At 53.1% G+C, this 18557-nt stretch overlaps 1 protein-coding gene across 8 annotated transcripts in view; it reads right to left on the bottom strand.

Annotated features, from left to right (window-relative positions):
• CEMIP (cell migration inducing hyaluronidase 1) overlaps nucleotides 1-18557 on the bottom strand; it is a 162791-nt gene that overhangs the window by 5428 nt on the left and 138806 nt on the right. For all 8 annotated transcript variants that reach the window (XM_049704969.1, XM_049704976.1, XM_049704982.1 and 5 more), the window contains 9 exons: nucleotides 16885-16920; nucleotides 16650-16805; nucleotides 13696-13876; nucleotides 12088-12303; nucleotides 8696-8907; nucleotides 7542-7727; nucleotides 3537-3741; nucleotides 3254-3340; nucleotides 2470-2627 (listed from right to left, as the gene is read on the bottom strand). In XM_049704969.1, coding sequence (XP_049560926.1) covers nucleotides 2470-2627; nucleotides 3254-3340; nucleotides 3537-3741; nucleotides 7542-7727; nucleotides 8696-8907; nucleotides 12088-12303; nucleotides 13696-13876; nucleotides 16650-16805; nucleotides 16885-16920 — 1437 coding nt within the window. The remainder of the gene's footprint in view (nucleotides 1-2469; nucleotides 2628-3253; nucleotides 3341-3536; nucleotides 3742-7541; nucleotides 7728-8695; nucleotides 8908-12087; nucleotides 12304-13695; nucleotides 13877-16649; nucleotides 16806-16884; nucleotides 16921-18557) is intronic.

Below are 18557 nucleotides of genomic sequence, written 5' to 3'. Positions count from 1 at the left end.
CTTGCAAAAGCCCAGCTTGGGAGCAAAGTCTCCATTCCCCTGCCCCGGTTGCATTCAGGCCAAAGTGCTGGGAAAACAGCCGCCGTCGTGGTGGCAGACTCAGCCTGCTGGACCAGACGGCAGGAAGTGCACACCTCCCCCAGGAATAGAAACAGGCAGAGGCCCGACTGGGGCTTCTAGTTTGCAGCTCAGAGGAATCCTGTAACCACAGACCACAGTCCAGACATGGAAGAACTGTATAGGATTCTGAAAGCTGCTGTTACCCCCATTTGGGTCCCATTGGGAGCAGAAGGCAAGCTCTTAAAAGGCAAAGAGCTTGGGTGCAGTAGGAACAGAGGGGAAGTGAGCTGGGGACTGCGTCTGGCTCTTCAGGGAAGCAGAGGGATTTGTGCCTGTTAAGGAGACAGGGAGCATCGCAAACACATCCTCAACTTTGGATTCGGGCTCTGTTCCCGTTCAGAAGAAAAGCTAACATCCCTTTGGCTCAGTTAAGCCTTCTTGCTGGGCTGGACTCAAAGGTCATGCCCTCCAGACGGGGCTCTGAGGGGCGGGACAGGGAGACAGAGCTTCTCGTGCGCCCAGCCTCCAGACAGCACCAGAAGCTGCCTGCACACTTCAGGTGTCCCTCTCTGTCTCGTATGGGCATCTCATGCCCTCCAAGCCCCTGACCTGTCAGCACGGAGGTCCCCACGGGGTGGCTGGGCAGAGACAGCCCCTGGGAACCATCCCTGAAGGTTTGGGTGCGAGCAGCGGCCTCCTTCTTGCCCTGGGACCCTGGGGCAAGGCTGGCCCTGTGGAGGGGGTGGAAGGAGGGGGCGGCCTGGCTTGGGCCTGCGGTGACAGTGGGGCAGGACCTGCCTTGCCCCATCCACTGCTGCTTTCCCGGAGGTCAGAGCGGGGTCTGGTGGTGCCCAATTCCTATCTGGGTACCCAGTGCCAACCCAGGGCACGGCTCACACCAGGTACTTGGCAAGGTGCACCAGGGCCACAGCACGGGCTGAAAGCAGCCCTGCATGGGGTAGTCCCACGCCTCTCACCCCTGCTTCTAAGCAGAGCAGCTCCGCATTTCAGTTTCTGATTCCAGGCTTCTGCATCCTGTTTCATTTCCAGAAAAAGTCCTTTGGCCCCAAAAGGCATGAAAACTAAAAATCTCTAAATGATCATGTATTTCCCCAAACTGGCAAATCTGGTCCTTCTGTATGAATCTGCACGTGAAAATGTCAGGCTAAAGAAGCTTGTGATGGGGGAAGAGAGTGGAGACAAAAGGGGGTTAAGCAGAACCCCATTCTTTGGAATCTCACCTAAGAGTCTAGTTCACGTCATGCCCATCGTGCGGCATCTCGGAAGTAGTACATTTGTTTTCGTCAATAAATATTTACCAAGCACCTCCTATATGACAGGTACCACGTTGAGCGCTTAGACTGTCTGCTATGCCAGGTTGTGGCTTTGGAGTGAATTCTCCACCCATTATACTAGGAATGTAAATATGCGTTAGATATGGTCCCCACATCAAGAAGTCCATACCCTAGATGCGGGAGTAGATATGTCCACTGGTCCTGTGGGTACGGGGGGTAGGTAGAACTTTTTGGTTGGATTGGAAGAGACCTCACCAAAGAGGTGATATGTGAGTTAGATTTGGAAGGTGGAAGGGGAATTACCAAAGATTTCTAGGAAGGGGACAGGAGGTACGTGTATTTAAGAAGCTCAACCCCCCAGTATGGTGGGTGGATTCGCGAGGGGGAGGCTGGACAAGGGAGCCTGCTGGGTGACTGCCGACAGTGTGGGTGGCAAACAGGGAGGCCCCAGACAGAGCAGTGATGCAGAGGATGCCGCAGGATACCTAGCAGGAGAGCAGCGATGCAGGTAGGGTTGACAGGATGTGGTTATGGGGCGTGGTGGTGGCGAAACAGAAGAAAGACAAGAGCCCCAGCGCGATGCCCAGACTCTCATCTAGCTGCCCGGATGGAAGATGATGGTTTCACCAAAACGTGGAAAAGGGGAGTGAGAAGAAAAGAAATGATGAGAATTCAGTTCCATAGCAGACATCCAGGTGGCATGGTCCAAGTTGCAGTTGGATTTAAAGTATCTGGTGTTTCAGAGGGAGGTCTGGGCTGGAGATTCCCAAAAGCCACCAGCATTTGGATCATACTGAAAGTATGGGAGGGGATGAGCTCATGCCGCGAGAGTGGGTCATGATGGGGGCACAGGGCCAGGGCAGGCTTCCCATTTGTAGCTGGGTAGACCGTCCGCCTCAGCCTGACCTACATTCACCGTGGCCCTGGCTCCAAAGGGAGAGGCCCCAGGCAGGGAAGCTTCCCAGCCAGCACCCATGATGTGTGGGCAGACCGTGGACACTCCCCAAGCCTTCTCAGACCGGACTGTGCTGAAGGTCTCAGGGACAGGGAGGGGGACTTGGGCGGGGGTCTGCGGCGCCACTGGCCGGTGCCCGGAGCAGAGGCGCACACTCACTTGTCGGGGATGGCCAGCACGTAATTGAAGAGCTGCCACGGGATGCCCTGCAGGATGGCGGTCCTGAAGCGGGCTTGGCTCACCACGTGCCCTTGTCTCCCGTCCATTACCACCACCTGGATGCCGTCCTCCGAGCTCGGGTACTTCTTCCCATCCACCTGCAGACGACAGGCAGCGCACAGTGTGATGCAGGGGGTCCCAAAGGCAGCAGAGCCCCGAGGTTCTCCTGCCCCGGGGGGTTCCCACGCAGACTCTGAAGACAGAGGTCACTGGTGCGGCCCTTCAAAGCATAAAACTCACTTCAGTCGGTTCTTTGCAAACCTCTGTAGTGGACTGAATGACGGCCTCCCCCAAAGATATGTCTACTGCAACCTGTGAAAGTGACCTTATTTGGAACTAGGGCCTTTGCAGGGGTAATTAAGTTAAGGATCTTGAGATGAGGTCATCCTGGATTTCAGATGGGCCCTAAATCCAGTGGCAGATGTCCTTATAAGGACTACAGGCAGAGGGAGGTGTAAGGCTCAGACACATGGGGGAGAGACCTCGTGAGACAGAGGCAGAGGTTGGAGGGACGCGCTACAGCCAAGGAACATCCAGGGCTGCCGGCAGCACCAGAGGCTACAAGAGGCCTGGAACGGACCCTCCCTCAGAGCCTCCGGGGGAACCAACCCTGCCAGCACCTTGACTTGGGACTTCTGGCTTGTGAACTGCGAGAGGATAAGTTTCTGTTGTCTTAAGCCACCGGGTTTGCGGTCCTTTGTGGGCAGGGGTGAGGGTTGCTTACTTCGATGTAGGCAAAGTCGTTCATTAGGTGGAAGAAGCGCTGCTTGGCACTTTCCATCTTCACCTCCAGGAAGTGGTCCTTGGTCGTCTGGAAAGTAAACAAAACCCAGTGTGGCCGTCAGGGTTGTGGAGTCAAGTGTACGGCCCAATGGGTGGTCTTCCCCCTCACTGCCCCCGACCCCCGGTCACGGGAGACGGTCTAAGGAGCGGAGCAGATGTCTGGAGAGGACGCTGATGGGGTCTGGGCCCCCTCGGAGGGCCCGGGCTCGCTGTCGGCCACTCACCAGCTGAGAAGCAAAGAGCTTCTTGGGCATCGGCACGTCCACGACGGCCCTCTCCGCGAACTTGGGGTAGGCCGTGGCCGCGCAGTTGCTGACGCCGGCGTTCTTTGGAAGCAGAGCTTTAATCTTTATTCTCTCACAGCCTTTCACAGAGCAGAAGGCGAACTTCTCCCTCTCGTTCTGAGCTTTCAGCTTCAGGAAAAGCAGCCTGTGCACAGGAGCAGAGCGGGTGGTTCCCTTCGGTGTCCACACCCCCCTCCCCCACCCCTCCTCCCCCAACGGCATTTACCCAGAACTACGTGCTGGCCACAGTGATTACAGCCAGTGGGCCCTACAAAATGGATGTGTCTACCGCAAGGTTTTTTGGGGTTTGTTTTTAATTTTATTTATTTTTGGCTGCGTTGGGTCTTCGTTGCTGCGCGGGGGCTTTCTCTAGTTGCGGCGAGCGGGGGCTACTCTTTATTGCGGTGCGTGGGCTTCTCATTGCGGTGGCTTCTCTTGCGGAGCACGGGCTCTAGGCACGCGGGTTTCAGTAGTTGCAGCACGTGGGCTCGGTAGTTGTGGTTCGTGGGCTTTAGGGCCAGGCTCAGTAGTTGTGGCTCACGGGCTTAGTTACTCTGCAGCATGTGGGATCTTCCCGGACCAGGGCTCGAACCCGTGTCCCCTGCATTGGCAGGTGGATTCTTACCCACTACGCTACCTGGGAAGTCCTACCACAAGGTTTTATGTGGTTGGAGAAATTAAAAACAAATGCATTGAAGAAAAAGCTAACACTGACACTTTTCATTTTCTGAGCACGTACTCTATGCCATGCTATGCACATGCCGTAAACTGACATATTATCTCATTTAATCCTCAGACAATCCAGTCCAGCAGGCACTGTTATCATCCCAATTTCTCAGATCCCAATGGCTCAGAGAAGTGAAGTGACTTGCCAGGACCACACAGCACAAAGGGGACAGAGCTGGGATTTTCCATCCCAACCCTGTGCCTGGTGAGGAAAATGCTCACCAAGGGAACGCGTGTGAATGTGAGGAGAAAGTGGGAAGCAGAACTGGGCGGGCCATCTGGTCCCTAGGGCTTGGCTGTTTTCAGCACAGGAGCCCAGGAAGCCCAGCTGGGATGACTTCCTGAAGATGCCCTGCTTCCCTCTCAGGAACACCTCCACTTTGTTTGAGTTCACTTGAGTGGCTTTACGTTTCTTGACATCAAGCAACCCCTGAATAGAATATAGTGTTCATATGGAAGAACTGCTGGGGGATCTCTCGCCCCGGCAGAGAACAGAGCTTCTTCCTCTGCATTCCATGCTCTGCATGGGGCGGCGGAAGCTTTGAGCTGCTTAGGAGGAAGCCCGTTCAGTGGTGCCTGTCATCATTTCTCCACCAGAGGCTCCCACACAAGGTCAGAAACCACCCCAGGGGACAAGGTCATGAGCAAAATCCCGGAAAGAGATCCAGAGACTCTGTTCCTAGGGCTTCTGCACAAGACGATCAGTATTCAGGTTTCCCCGCTGTCATGGTATATCAAATTATCCAAACTGGAGGGCACTAGAAGACCATCTAGCTCCCACTCCTTACTTTCCAGACAGCAGCTGCCCTCTCTAATCCTCACCTTCGACATGGATGTGTCCTCGTCAGCTGGACTGGGAAGCCCTGGCGTCAGTAAGCCTGGGCTCAGATCCTGGCTGTGACCAGGTAGTATTTCAGAGCAGCCCTACTGATGGCCGTGCACCTGAATACTACACTTATGTATAGTTCAGCAATACCTCGCTTAGGTGGCATCTGGCAGACTCCAGGACACAGATGAGATCACCCGAGTGTTTTTTTTTTTTAACCTCGAAGGATTTACAGAGGTGACTCAGGGTGTGAAATATATTTCACACTTCGGGACCCCTTCACTTGTAGCCTGCTTACTTTTTATTTTACCCCCAATTATAACAAGCTGCTTATCAAGTGTCCTAGGCCATAGCAGAATAGAAGGTAGCCACTGAAAGCAGGTGCTCTGAATGTGAGTAAGAAAGAGCAACACATCTGTAAGGCAGAAAGATCGTGAAAACAGCCCAAGAATTCACAAAGCCCGAGACTCTGGGCTCTTGTGCAGGCAACAGACATCCCGTAACCCAGCCCACAGTCCCTAAGGCTACCATTGAATTAAAGCGCAGCGTAATAATCAATAGGTATGCTTAACTAAGCTACCAACAAAACGGTTGAATTAAGCAGCAAAATCTGCTCAAAGGGGGAAAATCGCAAATTTTTAAATGTGTTGATCAAAAAGGTTCAACTTGTTCAGTGGCCGTTTCCGTTTGAAAAATTCACACCTTTGCAACATCCCAATTCTCACGATCCTATCGATAAAGAAATCGTGCACAGGTGGTGCTATGAAGACTTTCACCTTATTACCATTTTTAAAATCATAATATTGATCGTTTCTGCTGTTGTATGAAGGATATTTAATTCCCCCTCTGGTTTTCACATGGAAGGGTTTTTCTAAACACTCCTGGCCCCGGCCCGTCCCCTCACTGATGTCTTCCCGGGGGAAGTGGAGTGACTCGTGTGGTTGCTGGATGGGGGTACATAGGTCAGCCCGTAGAGAGGCGGACTCCGGTCTGCTCCCCCTGCACCCTAAGTTTTGGGAGTTGGGCGCTGAGTGGGGAGGACCCCGGTTGCTCAGGGCTGCCTGGGACTGGGTAGGTGCACTCGGGGACAGCATTGGGAAGATCTGTTCCCCAGCAGCTCCATCATCAGTAGGACAGACAGTTCCTTCCTCACCTGCTGTCGTGCCTGCTCCACCACTGGCTTAGAACTAATGTGGGAAAAGGGGTGCTACTTGCTGTTTCCCCAACCCCAACATTATTATTTTTTTATTTTAATTTTTTTGCGGTACGCGGGCCTCTCACTGCTGTGGCCTCTCCCGTTGCGGAGCATAGGCTCCGGACGCGCAGGCTCAGCGGCCATGGCTCACGGGCCCAGCCGCTGCGCGGCATGTGGGATCTTCCCGGACCGGGGCACAAACCCGTGTCCCCTGCATCGGCAGGCGGACTCTCAAACACTGCGCCACCAGGGAAGCCCCCCAACATTTTTACTTACACTTCTGACTTTCAAATTTGAATTTTCCTTTAATCAAACCAATAAAGCCCTACCTTTATAGATATGTCGAAGCATCTTCTATCTGTCTCATTACCCTTGATTTCACTACAAGAATGGAAAAAATGGCCATAAAACAGTCCTTTACCCTTAGTCCCCGGAGGGCTGACTAGCGACAGCTTCACCGCTTTGGAGACGTGCTGGCATTCTGCAGATGTCAGAATACTCTCTTTTCAGGGGAGGCGACCAAATCGCTCACTGTCTCCGGGGACAGTACTCTGCCCCCATTAGATCCCTGCTGAATAGAACCTAGTGCAGTTCAGCAAAAGGGGGAGGATTTTGGTTACAGATAGGTGTGAGCTCAAAACTAGCCGCGCCAAGTTTGTGCGGTGTCCCTGGAGCAAGGCATTCCTACTTATCCTGTACCTTCTTTGACCATCTCTAATTTTTTTTTTTTTTGGCCGCACTGCGCGGCACGCGGGATCTTAGTTCCCCAACCAGGGCTCAAACCTGTGCCCCCTGCAGTGGAAGCGGGGAGTCTCAACCACTGGGCCGCCGGGGAAGTCCCTGCCCATCCCTAAATTAGGGATACTGTCATCTGCTCCGACTGAGTTGTATGGAATTGAGGTCCTGTACCACATTTTCTCAGTTCTAAGATTCACTGCTTTCACTTTTTTTCCCCCTGAAACAGGTATATTCACTACAATCCATGTGTATATTAATAGAGCGCTTACTTTACTCCCAAAGCGTCACAGCTTTAAAAATGTCACTGGTGGATGACACAAGCTGTCTGAGAATAGAAGTGCCTAGGAAAGGATCCTATGTTAACCGGCACCCACGGCACGGCAGGTCTGAGGATTATTGGAAAGGCTGGGGGACAGCATGAGAATGACCACTTTCCTGCAGCCAGGAGGGGGGTCCTCACCCAGAGTCGTCGTCCCAGTAATAGTGGCTCTTGCCAGGGTAGCTCTGCTCCACTTTGTCCATCTGCAACGTCCTCACGAAGATGCCCGTCTTGGACGTTTGCTTCAGCAGGCGATTGTGAACATCCGAGAGGATAGAAAAGGTGGTGCCCCGGGGGTAGCAGAGCCCCACTCGAATCCAGTCGCCCCTAGAATCGGAAGTGCAGTCAGGTTACAAGCGAGGACGTCCAGGCCACAGGGCCTCCTCGTGTGCCTTGGCCAGAGACCAAAGCGTTCTCCACCAAACGGCGCTTCCACTTTTCAGTGGGAACTTTTGAAAGAAGGCTTTGCTGTTGGTAATGACTGCGTCACAAAGCGTTCAAGGAGAGAGGGAGAAACGGTGACTGCAGTGAATGAGAGGGGGCGGTGGGGCGTCCCCAGGGCCTGCATTGGGTGCTCTGTGTGGATCGTTGGCTGGGGGAAAAAAAATGAACATTCTTTCAATAGGGCTGGAGTGAAAGAGCCAGGATCTGTAAGACCTGGATTCAGCCCCTTCCTGGTCCAGCCTGACTGTGGGGCCCATTTCATCTCTTTGGGTGTCATTTTCTGCAACTGATAAATGTCTGTCTCACGGGACTACTGTGACAAGTTAATGACGTGCATAGAAAATACATGAACGTAAATACATGAAGCTCTCTCCAGATGCCCTCAGCTTAATCGCTCTACCTCGCAGAGCCTTGTTCCCGCCCCCTTCACCCCCCATAAAACGGTAACAAGAGCCACCAGGGGTTTTTGACCGTGTACTGAGCCCTTCGTAAAGCCAGGTCCTGGGTGAAACGCCTGCCAGACACTGTCCCACTCGATCCCCATTGCAGCTCTGCAGAGTGAGACTATCCCCATCTCCTAGATGAAGGAACTAAGGTTCCCAGGGGTGAGACGCCCTGCCCGGCGTCACCCACGCCCAGAACGGGGGCTCAGCCCAAGTCTTCTGATTCTTAACCACCGAGTGATGTCACGTCTAGATCCATCCTCGTGCAGGGATGACGTGGGCGAGCCTGAGGGTCTGTGAGCGGGAAGCCCGGGGCTTTGCAACGAGGCATCGTTATCACTGCTGCCTTGAGCTCAGCCAGAGCAGCTGTCCCCATGTCACACTGCTCCTGGCCAGGCACCCACTCACTTGTTGAAGTTGATGAGCCAGATGGTGAGCTCGGCAGGGGCCGTCTGGTCCCAGTGGATGGTGTAGCCCTTCCGCAGGGTGATGACGGGCTGGTACTGCTGGTAGTGGGTGCTCCTGGTCAGAGCCCCCTCCAGGTAGAGAGGGTGGCTGGGGAAGTCATTCTTGATGATCTTCATTCGCAGATTACTGGTCTTGTAGGCCTGAATGTACATCTTTTAAAGCCCAGAGAGGAAACACACAATGAGGCAATGACAAGGGATTATTCCAAGAGCATCTGGTTAGCATCTGACTACAGACTACACTTGCAAAAGGACTTTCTCTTCACAGAGCCCTTTTTAGAAAGCTTGAATGAAAGAAGGCCAAATAAGGGGGCATCCCTTTCTGCTGGTGAATGCAGCCTGAGCCGTACTGTGCAATCCAGCTAACGCTTTCTGTACATCTTCAAAAAAAGTGTAGAGGAGAGAGCAGTGGCAACTTGAGGGGAGTCTGCTTAACAGTCAGCGAATTTTGGAAAAGGAGGGGTATCAGGAAAGAGGAGGAAGGGAGAGAGTTTTATGACACTTCTGCTACAAATGCAACTCCCCTTTAACCGGCTGCTGTCCTGTCTGTATTTGAGAAAGAGCCTGATGTGTTGCCTACTTCTCCCTCTGATTCTCAGTGTCTGGCCCGTGTGGCCAGTCCATGTGGCTATCAGTGCACATCGGGGGAATGAATGGCATCTCATTTCAGAGACAAATATGAAAGCAAGACTGTCAGCCACTGAGTCCAAGGGACAAAACAAAAGAGCCTGGATGATTTGGGCCACCCTTGGTTTAAAAGACTGTGTCCTGATAGAGAACAGACCTGTGGTTGCCAAGGGGAAGGGAGGGAGGGAGAGGGATGGACTGGGAGTTTGGGGTTGGCAGACGCAAACTATTATATTTAGAATAAATAAACAACAAGGTCCTACTGTATAGCACGGGGAACTATAGTCAATATCCTGGGATAAACCATAATGGAAAAGCATATAAAAAAAAAGAATGTCTGTATGTGTATAACTGAGTCACTTTGCTGTACAGCAGAGATTGGCACAGCATTGGAAATCAACTCTACTTCAATAAAACATTCGTTAAAATAAATAAAACACTGTGTCCTGTTTTAGGACCTGTCCCATTTCATCGGGTGACATCCCCGTAGCTGTGGCCAGGAGAGACCATCGCATCAAGATGCAATAATGTTGTGCCTTTGGAAAGAAGGGGTTATCTTCCCCTCTAGTTGTTTCACATATGAAATGGGAAGAGAAACTTCAACTCTGCCCTAGTATGGCGGTGTCATGGGTATAAGAATTTAAAGGTATAGTAAAGCCTTTTGTAAGCTGCAAAGTGGAGGGAGGAGATTATTAATAATATTTCACCAGTAGCCAGGTATGGTAACCTGCAAGCTCTAACTAACAATCAGCCCTTTTCGGCAGAAAATAAGCGATGTATCAGAAAGAAAGGGTGGGAGGGAAGCTCAGGATCAAGGCTCCACATGGGATGTCTCGCCCTCGAATCAGGGATGCTATAAGGCCCGCAGTGTGCCTGCAAGTCTTAAGGGTTTGGTCAGCCTTTAGTTATTCAGGTCATGACCCCAATCTGTCCGCTCCTTCTGACTCTACTTCCCTTCTTATCTGCCCTAGACCATCAGGTCAACCACTCGCTCCCGTAGCATCAAATCCCTTGCCCTGCCCACCCGTGCAGCAGATGCCTCGGCCTGGATCATTCCACGGGTCCACCTCCTCTGCAGGGCTCTGGAGCAGGGCTGAGAAAGTCCTGCAGCCAGGAGGAACAGTGCCCCTTCCATGCTCCGTGTACAGTCTCCACTGGGTTTGCAGCACCACCTGACACTCCTTCCGCACGCCTCTGTCAGCATCTTCCAGTCTCCACGGTACCTCTTCCCAACCTGATCACTCTCTGCGGGCCACCCAGCTCAGGCCCACTCTCACTGCATGACCTCCCCTTCTACTGCGGAAAGAAATACCCTGGACTTCCCTGCCCCGGGCCCCTGCCTTCCTCTGTGCCCCCCTCCTGCTACCGATCCCTCCCGCCTCCACTGGCACCCGCTCCCAGCACGGCCCCGCCTCCAGGGGCCCACCTTGCCCCCCATGGCCCTTCCCCTTCACTGGCACTAGCCCCCTGCCCCGTCCCTCCCCAGACCCGAAATCACTTTTAGCTCTTTTCTCTTTCTAGGGGGGGCCGTGCCTTGGGGCTTGTGGGATTTCAGTTCCCTGAGGGATCGAACCCAGGTCCCCTGCAGTGAAAGCATGGAGTCTCGACCACTGGACCACCAGGGAAGTCCACCTTTCTCTCTTTGCTAATGCCCGGGATGCTGATGCCCACAGCAGTGAGAGGAATGCCTGCCCGCGGGACGGTTGTGAGGATTCCCCATTCCTACGTTTTCCTGCCCCTTCAGGGGTCACTGGGCTCATGCGCTTCCCTCCTGATCTGACAGCTCTTCGTTTCCTCGGGGGCTCTCTCCCCTTGCTCATCTAGTCCTCAGCTCTCCTTCCACATGACACCAGTAACAATACTACAGTAACTCATATTTTCACATTCCAGGCACTGACTCAGCCCGCTGTCCCATGTGGCCACTGGGCACTGCAAATGTGGCCGGTGTGGCGGAGGACCCAAACTTTCAATCTCATTTTAATTAACTTAAATTTCCAACCAAAAGTGGGGTAAAATAGTTTTCCAGCTAAATAGTTAAACATAGCTTTATTGTTTTGGTAGGACTAGCTTTTACTTTAATTGTAGAAAATTCGAATCCAAACTGAGTGGGCTATAAGTATAAAATATGCAGGGAGTTTCAAAGACTTAGAACGGGAAAAACATATGAATGTAAGGTGCCTCATTAATGATTTTTTTATACTGATTACATGTTGAGATGATAGTATTTTGAATATATTGAGTTTAACAAAGTATATTATTAAAATAGATTTCAGCCATTTCTTTTGCCTTTTCCACGTGGCTACTAGAACATTTAAGATCACCCGGACGGCTTGCACTGCATTTCTGGTGGAGAGGGCTGGTAAAGCACTCTGTGTGCTCATTAAAAGGGTTCAACTATTATCCCGATTTTACAGATGAGGAACTTGACACTCCAAGAGTTTAGGTAACTTGCCCAAGGTCACACAGTTACTAGGTGCCAAAGTCTGACTTCTTTTTCTAAGCATTCTGCTTACAAAGTGTTTTCACTTGGACTTTTTGAAAATCCTACTGGGTTACCAGAAAAAAAAGTAAGAAAGAAGAATGAAGAAGAAACTTATGTCCCTTTGTGGCCTGGCACAGAGGCAGGCACGCAGTAGGCTCTCACTCAATGCTTGTCCCGTGAGTGAGTGACTGGTGACACTGAGGGCGCGCGCCCTGCATCCCCACCTGTGCGTAGCGCCCGCTGCAGATGGTGCCTCTCCAGTCCGGAACGTTGATGCAGTCTGGGTGCCGGACCAGCCAGTTGTCGTCCTTGGTGAGGTAGGACCCGGGGTACTCGGACACGGAGCCATCCACGTCATGGAACACCGACGTCTTGTCCCCGTCCATGTCCAGCTGGTTGAACCAAGGCCCAGGCTCTCCGAAGAACACTCTGGAAGTAATCTAAACACAGCCCAGGAATGTGAGGCTGGACCAGAAGGTGAAGGGAAGCAGCAGCTGTCGTCAGGCCAGGGCGAAGTTTCTAATTTCCAGACGTTACAAACCAGCCAAACCAAAGATGCTCTGGGGCAGCACAGGAAAGCGCATGGCTGACCTCTCGGATGGAGCCAGAGAAACAGCCAGACGTTCACTGGGCCTCAGCTCTCAGACCCAGCACGTTATTCTGGCCTCTGCTCACTGGAGGGTTGGCTGCTGTGTGTGACCCTGGAGAGAGCTCTAATGCGTGGCTCAAAGCACTGCAGGGATGGGGAGGCGGCACAGGAGTGTGTGCGTGTGAGAGTGTGTGTGTGCGCGCGTGAGTGGGTGTGAGTGTGAGTGAATGTATGCACGTGTGCATGAGTGCGTGTGAGTGTGTGCGTGTGTGTGCGCACGCGCGTGCGCGTGAGTGGGTGTGAGTGAATGTGTGTGTGTGAGTGTATGTGGAGAGGGAATGAGGCTGAGTGGCAGTGAATGTATGAGAAAGTACATATACATGTATAATAAACGCACACACACACGTCGCATGGCTATGCGGGAGAGAGAACGTGTGTGAGAGTGTGCGGCGTGTTTCAGGAAGTCAGTCTTTCAACATGAGCCCTTGGAGATTTCCATGACTGACCTCTTTCAGGCCCTCGGTGGCCTGAGTAAGGAAATTCAGTAACTTGAGTTTCACATCTTTTCGCTCAGGCTGCCAGGAACTGGGCAGACAGGCAGAGGGCAGGAGCAGAGGGCTGGAGGAGGAATGGAGGTCTGGGCAAGCTGTAACCCAGAGAAAAGGCACAGGAGCCCCGGACCTGCCTCCTCTCAAAGCGCAGCCCTTTGTCCTGACCTCCTCACCCCCGGCTCCTAACTTGTTGGCTGCCTAGGGCTAGGAGGGCCCTGTTTATGTTCCACTCTCCGGGAGAAATTAAACAGAGCATCTTCAGCAACGATTCCTTTGGGAATTGCTGGGGGTTTTTTTTGTTTTTTTTGTTTTTGTTTTTTTTTTTCAGATGAACGGTGCTAACTGAAGTGGCCCGGTCACCAGACTCGGTAGGTTGAACCCAAGAGCCTTGGAGGACCAGAGCCTCAGAACCTTGAGGGCAGTGGAAAGTTCCTTCTGAGGCTTGGGTGGGTTCTGAGCAGGGTGAGGGCAAGGGGGCATTTACCCAGACTTGACCTGTGGGGCAAACTACACTTGTACTTTTCCAGTTTGGATGCAGACAGACCTGGGACGTGGCCCAGCCTGCTTGGAGAAGAATGTTCAACCCCTGTGGTGGTGGCAACGGCTCAAACTCCAGGCCCCGCAGGGACTTGTGAATCACCGCCCAAGGTCTGGGTTTGCCGGGAGCTCACCCTGGTGCCTCGAGGACTCACCGGGACGTCCTCAAAGGCAATGCCGGTTACGTTGTTATGGGGGCAGCTCTGCCAGGCATTGTTCAGGCGGAAGGCCAGGGCGCTGGTGTGCCGGCCCTCCAGGGCTGCAAACTTGCGGAAAGTGCAGTTCTGGATGTTGATGGGGCCGTCGTAGAACTGAATTCCTCGGATCGGGAAATTCCTATGGAGTTAAGCAAGCCAGATGTCAGGCTGATTGCCATGCTGTGCCGCAACACTGTTCACACCCTCCGAGGTGGACGGTAAGAGACCTTCTGGGCAAACCATTCCTGATTCCCATCCCCCAAACTCCCCCTCTAACAGAACATTATTGAGGCATTAATTAATTCACTGAGAGAGCATTTATGGACACAGTAAATGTCAATAAATGATTACTGGATGAATTATTAGATGGATGGATGGATGGATGGAGAGATGGATGTCTAGCTGCTGGCTTGGGGTTTGAGAGACGGTCCTCTATACAAACATTTCCCCAGGGCTTCCCTGGTGGCGCAGTGGTTGAGAGTCCGCCTGCCGATGCAGGGGACATGGGTTCGTGCCCCGGTCTGGGAAGATCCCACATGCTGTGGAGCAGATGGGCCCGTGAGGCATGGCCGCTGAGCCTGCGCGTCCGGAGCCTGTGCTCCGCAATGGGAGAGGCCACAACAGTGAGAGCCCCGCGTACCGAAAAAAAAACAAAAAACAAACATTTCCCCACATATTCCCATCCTATGAAGAGGCATTGGATAAATAAATATTACCGGAGAGAGCCAGTATCGTGTCCCTTGGGAGAGTAGAGCCATTACTCATTATCGCCTTGGTCTCAGTTGCTATAACAATTTAATTAGATTAAGACCCAGATGAGCTTTCTCTCTGTGAGTAAGCCTTTCGATGGGCAGTACGCTGGGTTTGGGAAACGAGGGAGAGGAAGGACACAGAATGGAAGGTGATAATGAAACAGAAAAATAGCTGCATGGTGATGTTTCAAGCATCCCTAGAAGGGAGGGCAGGCCCCCTTGGGAGCGCAAGACTGTGAACTGCCAGGGGACCCCTAGAAGGGCCTGATACCCCAGAGGCAGGGAAAGCTGGAGGAAGAGGCAAAAGGCCTGGAGCTGGAGCTATAGGAGGGGCTGGAGGAGAACTGGGGACTTGGAAATTCTGCCTTCGGCCCAGCAAGGGGGCAGGGTGCTCGAGATGCCTCTCTCCTTTGCCACGGACTCCTGAGCAGGGCGTGGGAAACAAGGGCCTAGGAGGGGCTGGCTGGGCCGATCCTTTTTGGGCCTGGCCCCAAAGCTAGGCTTGCTCGTTCTTCAAGCCCGATGTTTATGCTTTTACTGGTATCTCTACTTCTGGGTCAGGGCCTTCTCCTTCCATGGTGAACATAAAGAAGAAAGGGCAGAAAGAGGGACAAGAAAGCAGAAAAGGGCAATCTATGGAGAGAAGTCACATTCCAGCTGGTCCCTACTTCAGCGCTGAGCTCCCCTCACCAGATACGGTTCCCTGAGGAAGGGCCTGGTGGCACCAGTCTCGGCAATGTCCCTGCAGCACACGGTGTGCCAAGGGCTTCTGGTATTTCTGTATTTTTATATTTGTAATTGATTAATGTTGTCGCCTTGAATCCTGGCTCTCACGGAGTGGCGCCATGCATTTTTCCATTTAAGGTATCTTAGGGACAGCCCGTTCTCACTGGCTCTATATTTAAACTGTGTGCTTACTCTACCCTTGGACCCCGACCCAGGCCCATACGGGATGAATCCCTCACGATCAGGACCGTGGGGTCCTGGGCTCCTGCTTACAAATGCAGTTTGAGGGACCTGCCTGAGTCCGACAGAGCTGTCAGGCCTCCATAAACAAACTCACCTCTGGAAGTCGTCAGAACGTTCTGGCCCTGGGGAGGCTGGTAACCCTCAGCAAAGAAACCCAAATATGCAAACCCAGCGTTGCTCATAAAAATGATCTGAAGGGACGGCTACACCACTCAGGCTAGACAGGAGCAAGGGCTCTGGATCACTCATGCCAAAGGAGACTGTGGCTCTCTCTGCAAACTCTTTTCAAAGATACCCATCCCACGAGGGCTGGGAGTTCAGGCCTATGTCCTACCTGTAGAGGCAGGAAGGACATATTCCTAGAGAAAGAGGGAAAAGCTCAGAGGGGCAGAAAGGGCTCATCCTAGCCCGCTGCTGCTTGTGGCTCTCTGGCTTGAATTCCTGTCTGAACAGAAACACCATCAGAAGGAGAGACTTCCTCACCACGGACCCAAGCTGCAGCTTTCCGAGGAATTAACCAAGTCCCTTTGCTCTGTTGGTGCGTCCGCTCTCCAAGTCACCCCCTCCCTCTCCAACCACCTGCTTATCATCCAGCAACAGAGAGCCTGTGACCCTCCAGGACAGGCATGCTCTTCTGCTGTTTAACAAACCTGACTGCTAGAAAACTCTTGCCTGCACAAAACCAATTCTAACCCTAACACAGAGTGAGTTTCATCCTGTATGCGCACAGCAGCCCTGAGAATGTGTGACAGCATCTCCCGGGCTGTTCCCCCACGTCTGGTCCCAGCCTCTGGTTGAAGATCCCAATCTGTGTGTGACTATCACTCTGCCACCATCAGAGGTGGATGAGATGCTCCGAGTGGGGGTGCTGTCCGGGGAGAGAGGAAGCCATGGCCGCCCATCCTGGACACTAAATTCCCGTTAACGTAGCTCAGAACAACGTTTTATGTTTTGACAGCTGTGTCTCCCTGTTGACTCATATTCGACACAGTTTTTTGACTTCTCTCTCTGATTCTAGATTTCACCCCCCTGCTGGTTAATCTCAATTGTTTCAGTGATTTCTCTGACCAGTAGAGGACAGAGGAATTCAGAGTCCACAGGTAGAAATCACATCCTAGCATCTTTCCTTCCACTGCTGTCGTTTAGGTTAAGCCACGCAGAACAAAGAAGCTGCCGTGCTTGCAAACCTACTGGCCTATGGGGAGGGTCCTTCCGCTGTGGTCCAAGCCACCTGGGCCCCAGATCCTGTTGTCCATCATCTCTGTCCCCACGTTGCCACTCTCGCCAACAAACAAGCTGTTCTTGACCTCCTGCTTGGAGCCATCGTCATAAGGGAAGGTCCCACCACTGTAGAGAGAAGATGTCCGGAATGAGACGTCCAGAGACAGCAACCCACAGGGTGCCAAGGGCAATGACTGGCTCTTACCTGGCCAGGGTCAGGCCAATGCCATTGTCAGCAAACCTGGGGACAAGAGCAGACAGTCAGTGAAGTCGTGGAGGGAAGAACTCCTCCCTGCCCTGGTGTCATACCGTGGATCCTGTGTAGGGGAGGGGTCTTTGCATAAGCACGGGGTCTGCTGAGGGAGCAGACTTACACGTTCTGCGTAATGGGATCGCCTAGATCCCCACCCACACAGTGTCTGACTCCAAAGAGAAAAGAGTGAATGCAGGGGCTCTCAGCGTCTCGTGCCACGTTGCATTAGCAGCGTTCAGACTGGACTCCGTGGGCCTCCCTCTCCAGCCCACCCCCACCTGTGATTCCAGGGCTCAGTGCGATACTGGACCAAAGGGACGTGGAAGGTCTTGCCACCCTCAGGACCAGCCCGCCCTGGGTAACGGTGGGGGTACATGGATGCAGTTCCACTGCCCGTAGCCATCCTCAGTACTGTTTCAGCCACAGCAGGAAGGACCCTGATAGCTGATTTCTAACTTTCCCAGAAGTCAGGCGGACGTTGGCCCTGAGAAGTAAGTTTGCAATTCCGCTGCAGCGATCTCATCAGCTCCCTTTTGCCGTTGTCCATTTTGCGGGCCAGGAGGAGCACATTTCTGGAGGAAGTCTGGCTGTGAGTGATAAGGGGTCCCACAGAATCTGAGCCGAGCCTTGGGTCTGCGCTGCCGTGGACCATGGGTCCAGATACGGTGGCTGCCTTCACCTCCTTTGTCCCAGGGGTGAACATCCCCTCCAAGTGCCACTCTCTGCTTCCTAAACTCTGGTGGCTTCACGGCATCCAGAAACCTAAGCCCAATCCTTGCCCTCATGCTTCAGGCCCAAGTGAATGCACTTTCCCTCTGCTCCAGGGAGGGTCCCGGCCGCCTGAAGTCTCCCTAGTTCCCGGTTTGCTTCTGCGCGCCCTGTTCCCCGTCCTCCGGGACGCGTGCACTTCTCCCTGTCTGAAGCCCATCCAGTTCAAATTCACCGTTCAAGGCCCGCCTTCCAGGGCCCTGTGCTCTCTAGTTCTCTCCCAGGACTCCCTGATTTTTGTTTCCCAGGCTCTTCATGGTTTTTCCTTACCACCGCTGTCCCCCAGTGCTCTGCGCAAGGTCCTCTTGTTCTGCACTGTGCCCCTGGGGACGGCATGAGGACTCACAGCCTCCACCCCTACCAGTCTGCTGGTGACTCTAAAATCAGCCACCCTTCCCCCCTGCACTTCCAGACTTTGGTGTATTTCCACGGGGGTATCCCAAAAGCATCTCAAACTTAACACACATAAAGCAAAACAGTTACCGTCCACCCAAGCCTGTTCCCTCTCCCGAAGCGCATTTTCACCTAAGTTCTCACTGTAACTCCTTCTCCTCTGGACCACTGCCGTATTATTAGTTGTCCCTCCCACTTCTAGGAGTGCCTCCACCCACGGCGTGGTTTGCTGGAGTGACCTTCCTAAGAAACGGACACCGTGGCCAAAGGCTCAAAGCTTCTCAAGGGATCCCCATCTTCTGTCAGCCCCTGGCTGTGCCCACTCATGGGACGACAACCTCTGCACCAGCCAGATTCTGGGCTACCTTGGAAGGAGGCTGGGGAAGGGTTAGAAGAGCCACCCCCGCTGGCAGGGGAGTGCTTCACAATTTGTCTTTCGGCCGCAAGTCTGGCATCCACTCCCC

The sequence above is a fragment of the Orcinus orca genome, chromosome 2 (genome assembly GCF_937001465.1).
Source record: "Orcinus orca chromosome 2, mOrcOrc1.1, whole genome shotgun sequence".
In the NCBI taxonomy this organism is placed as follows: domain Eukaryota; kingdom Metazoa; phylum Chordata; class Mammalia; order Artiodactyla; family Delphinidae; genus Orcinus; species Orcinus orca.
The sequence above is the reverse complement of the archived record's forward strand: the minus strand, read 5'-3'. Positions and strand labels throughout refer to the sequence as shown.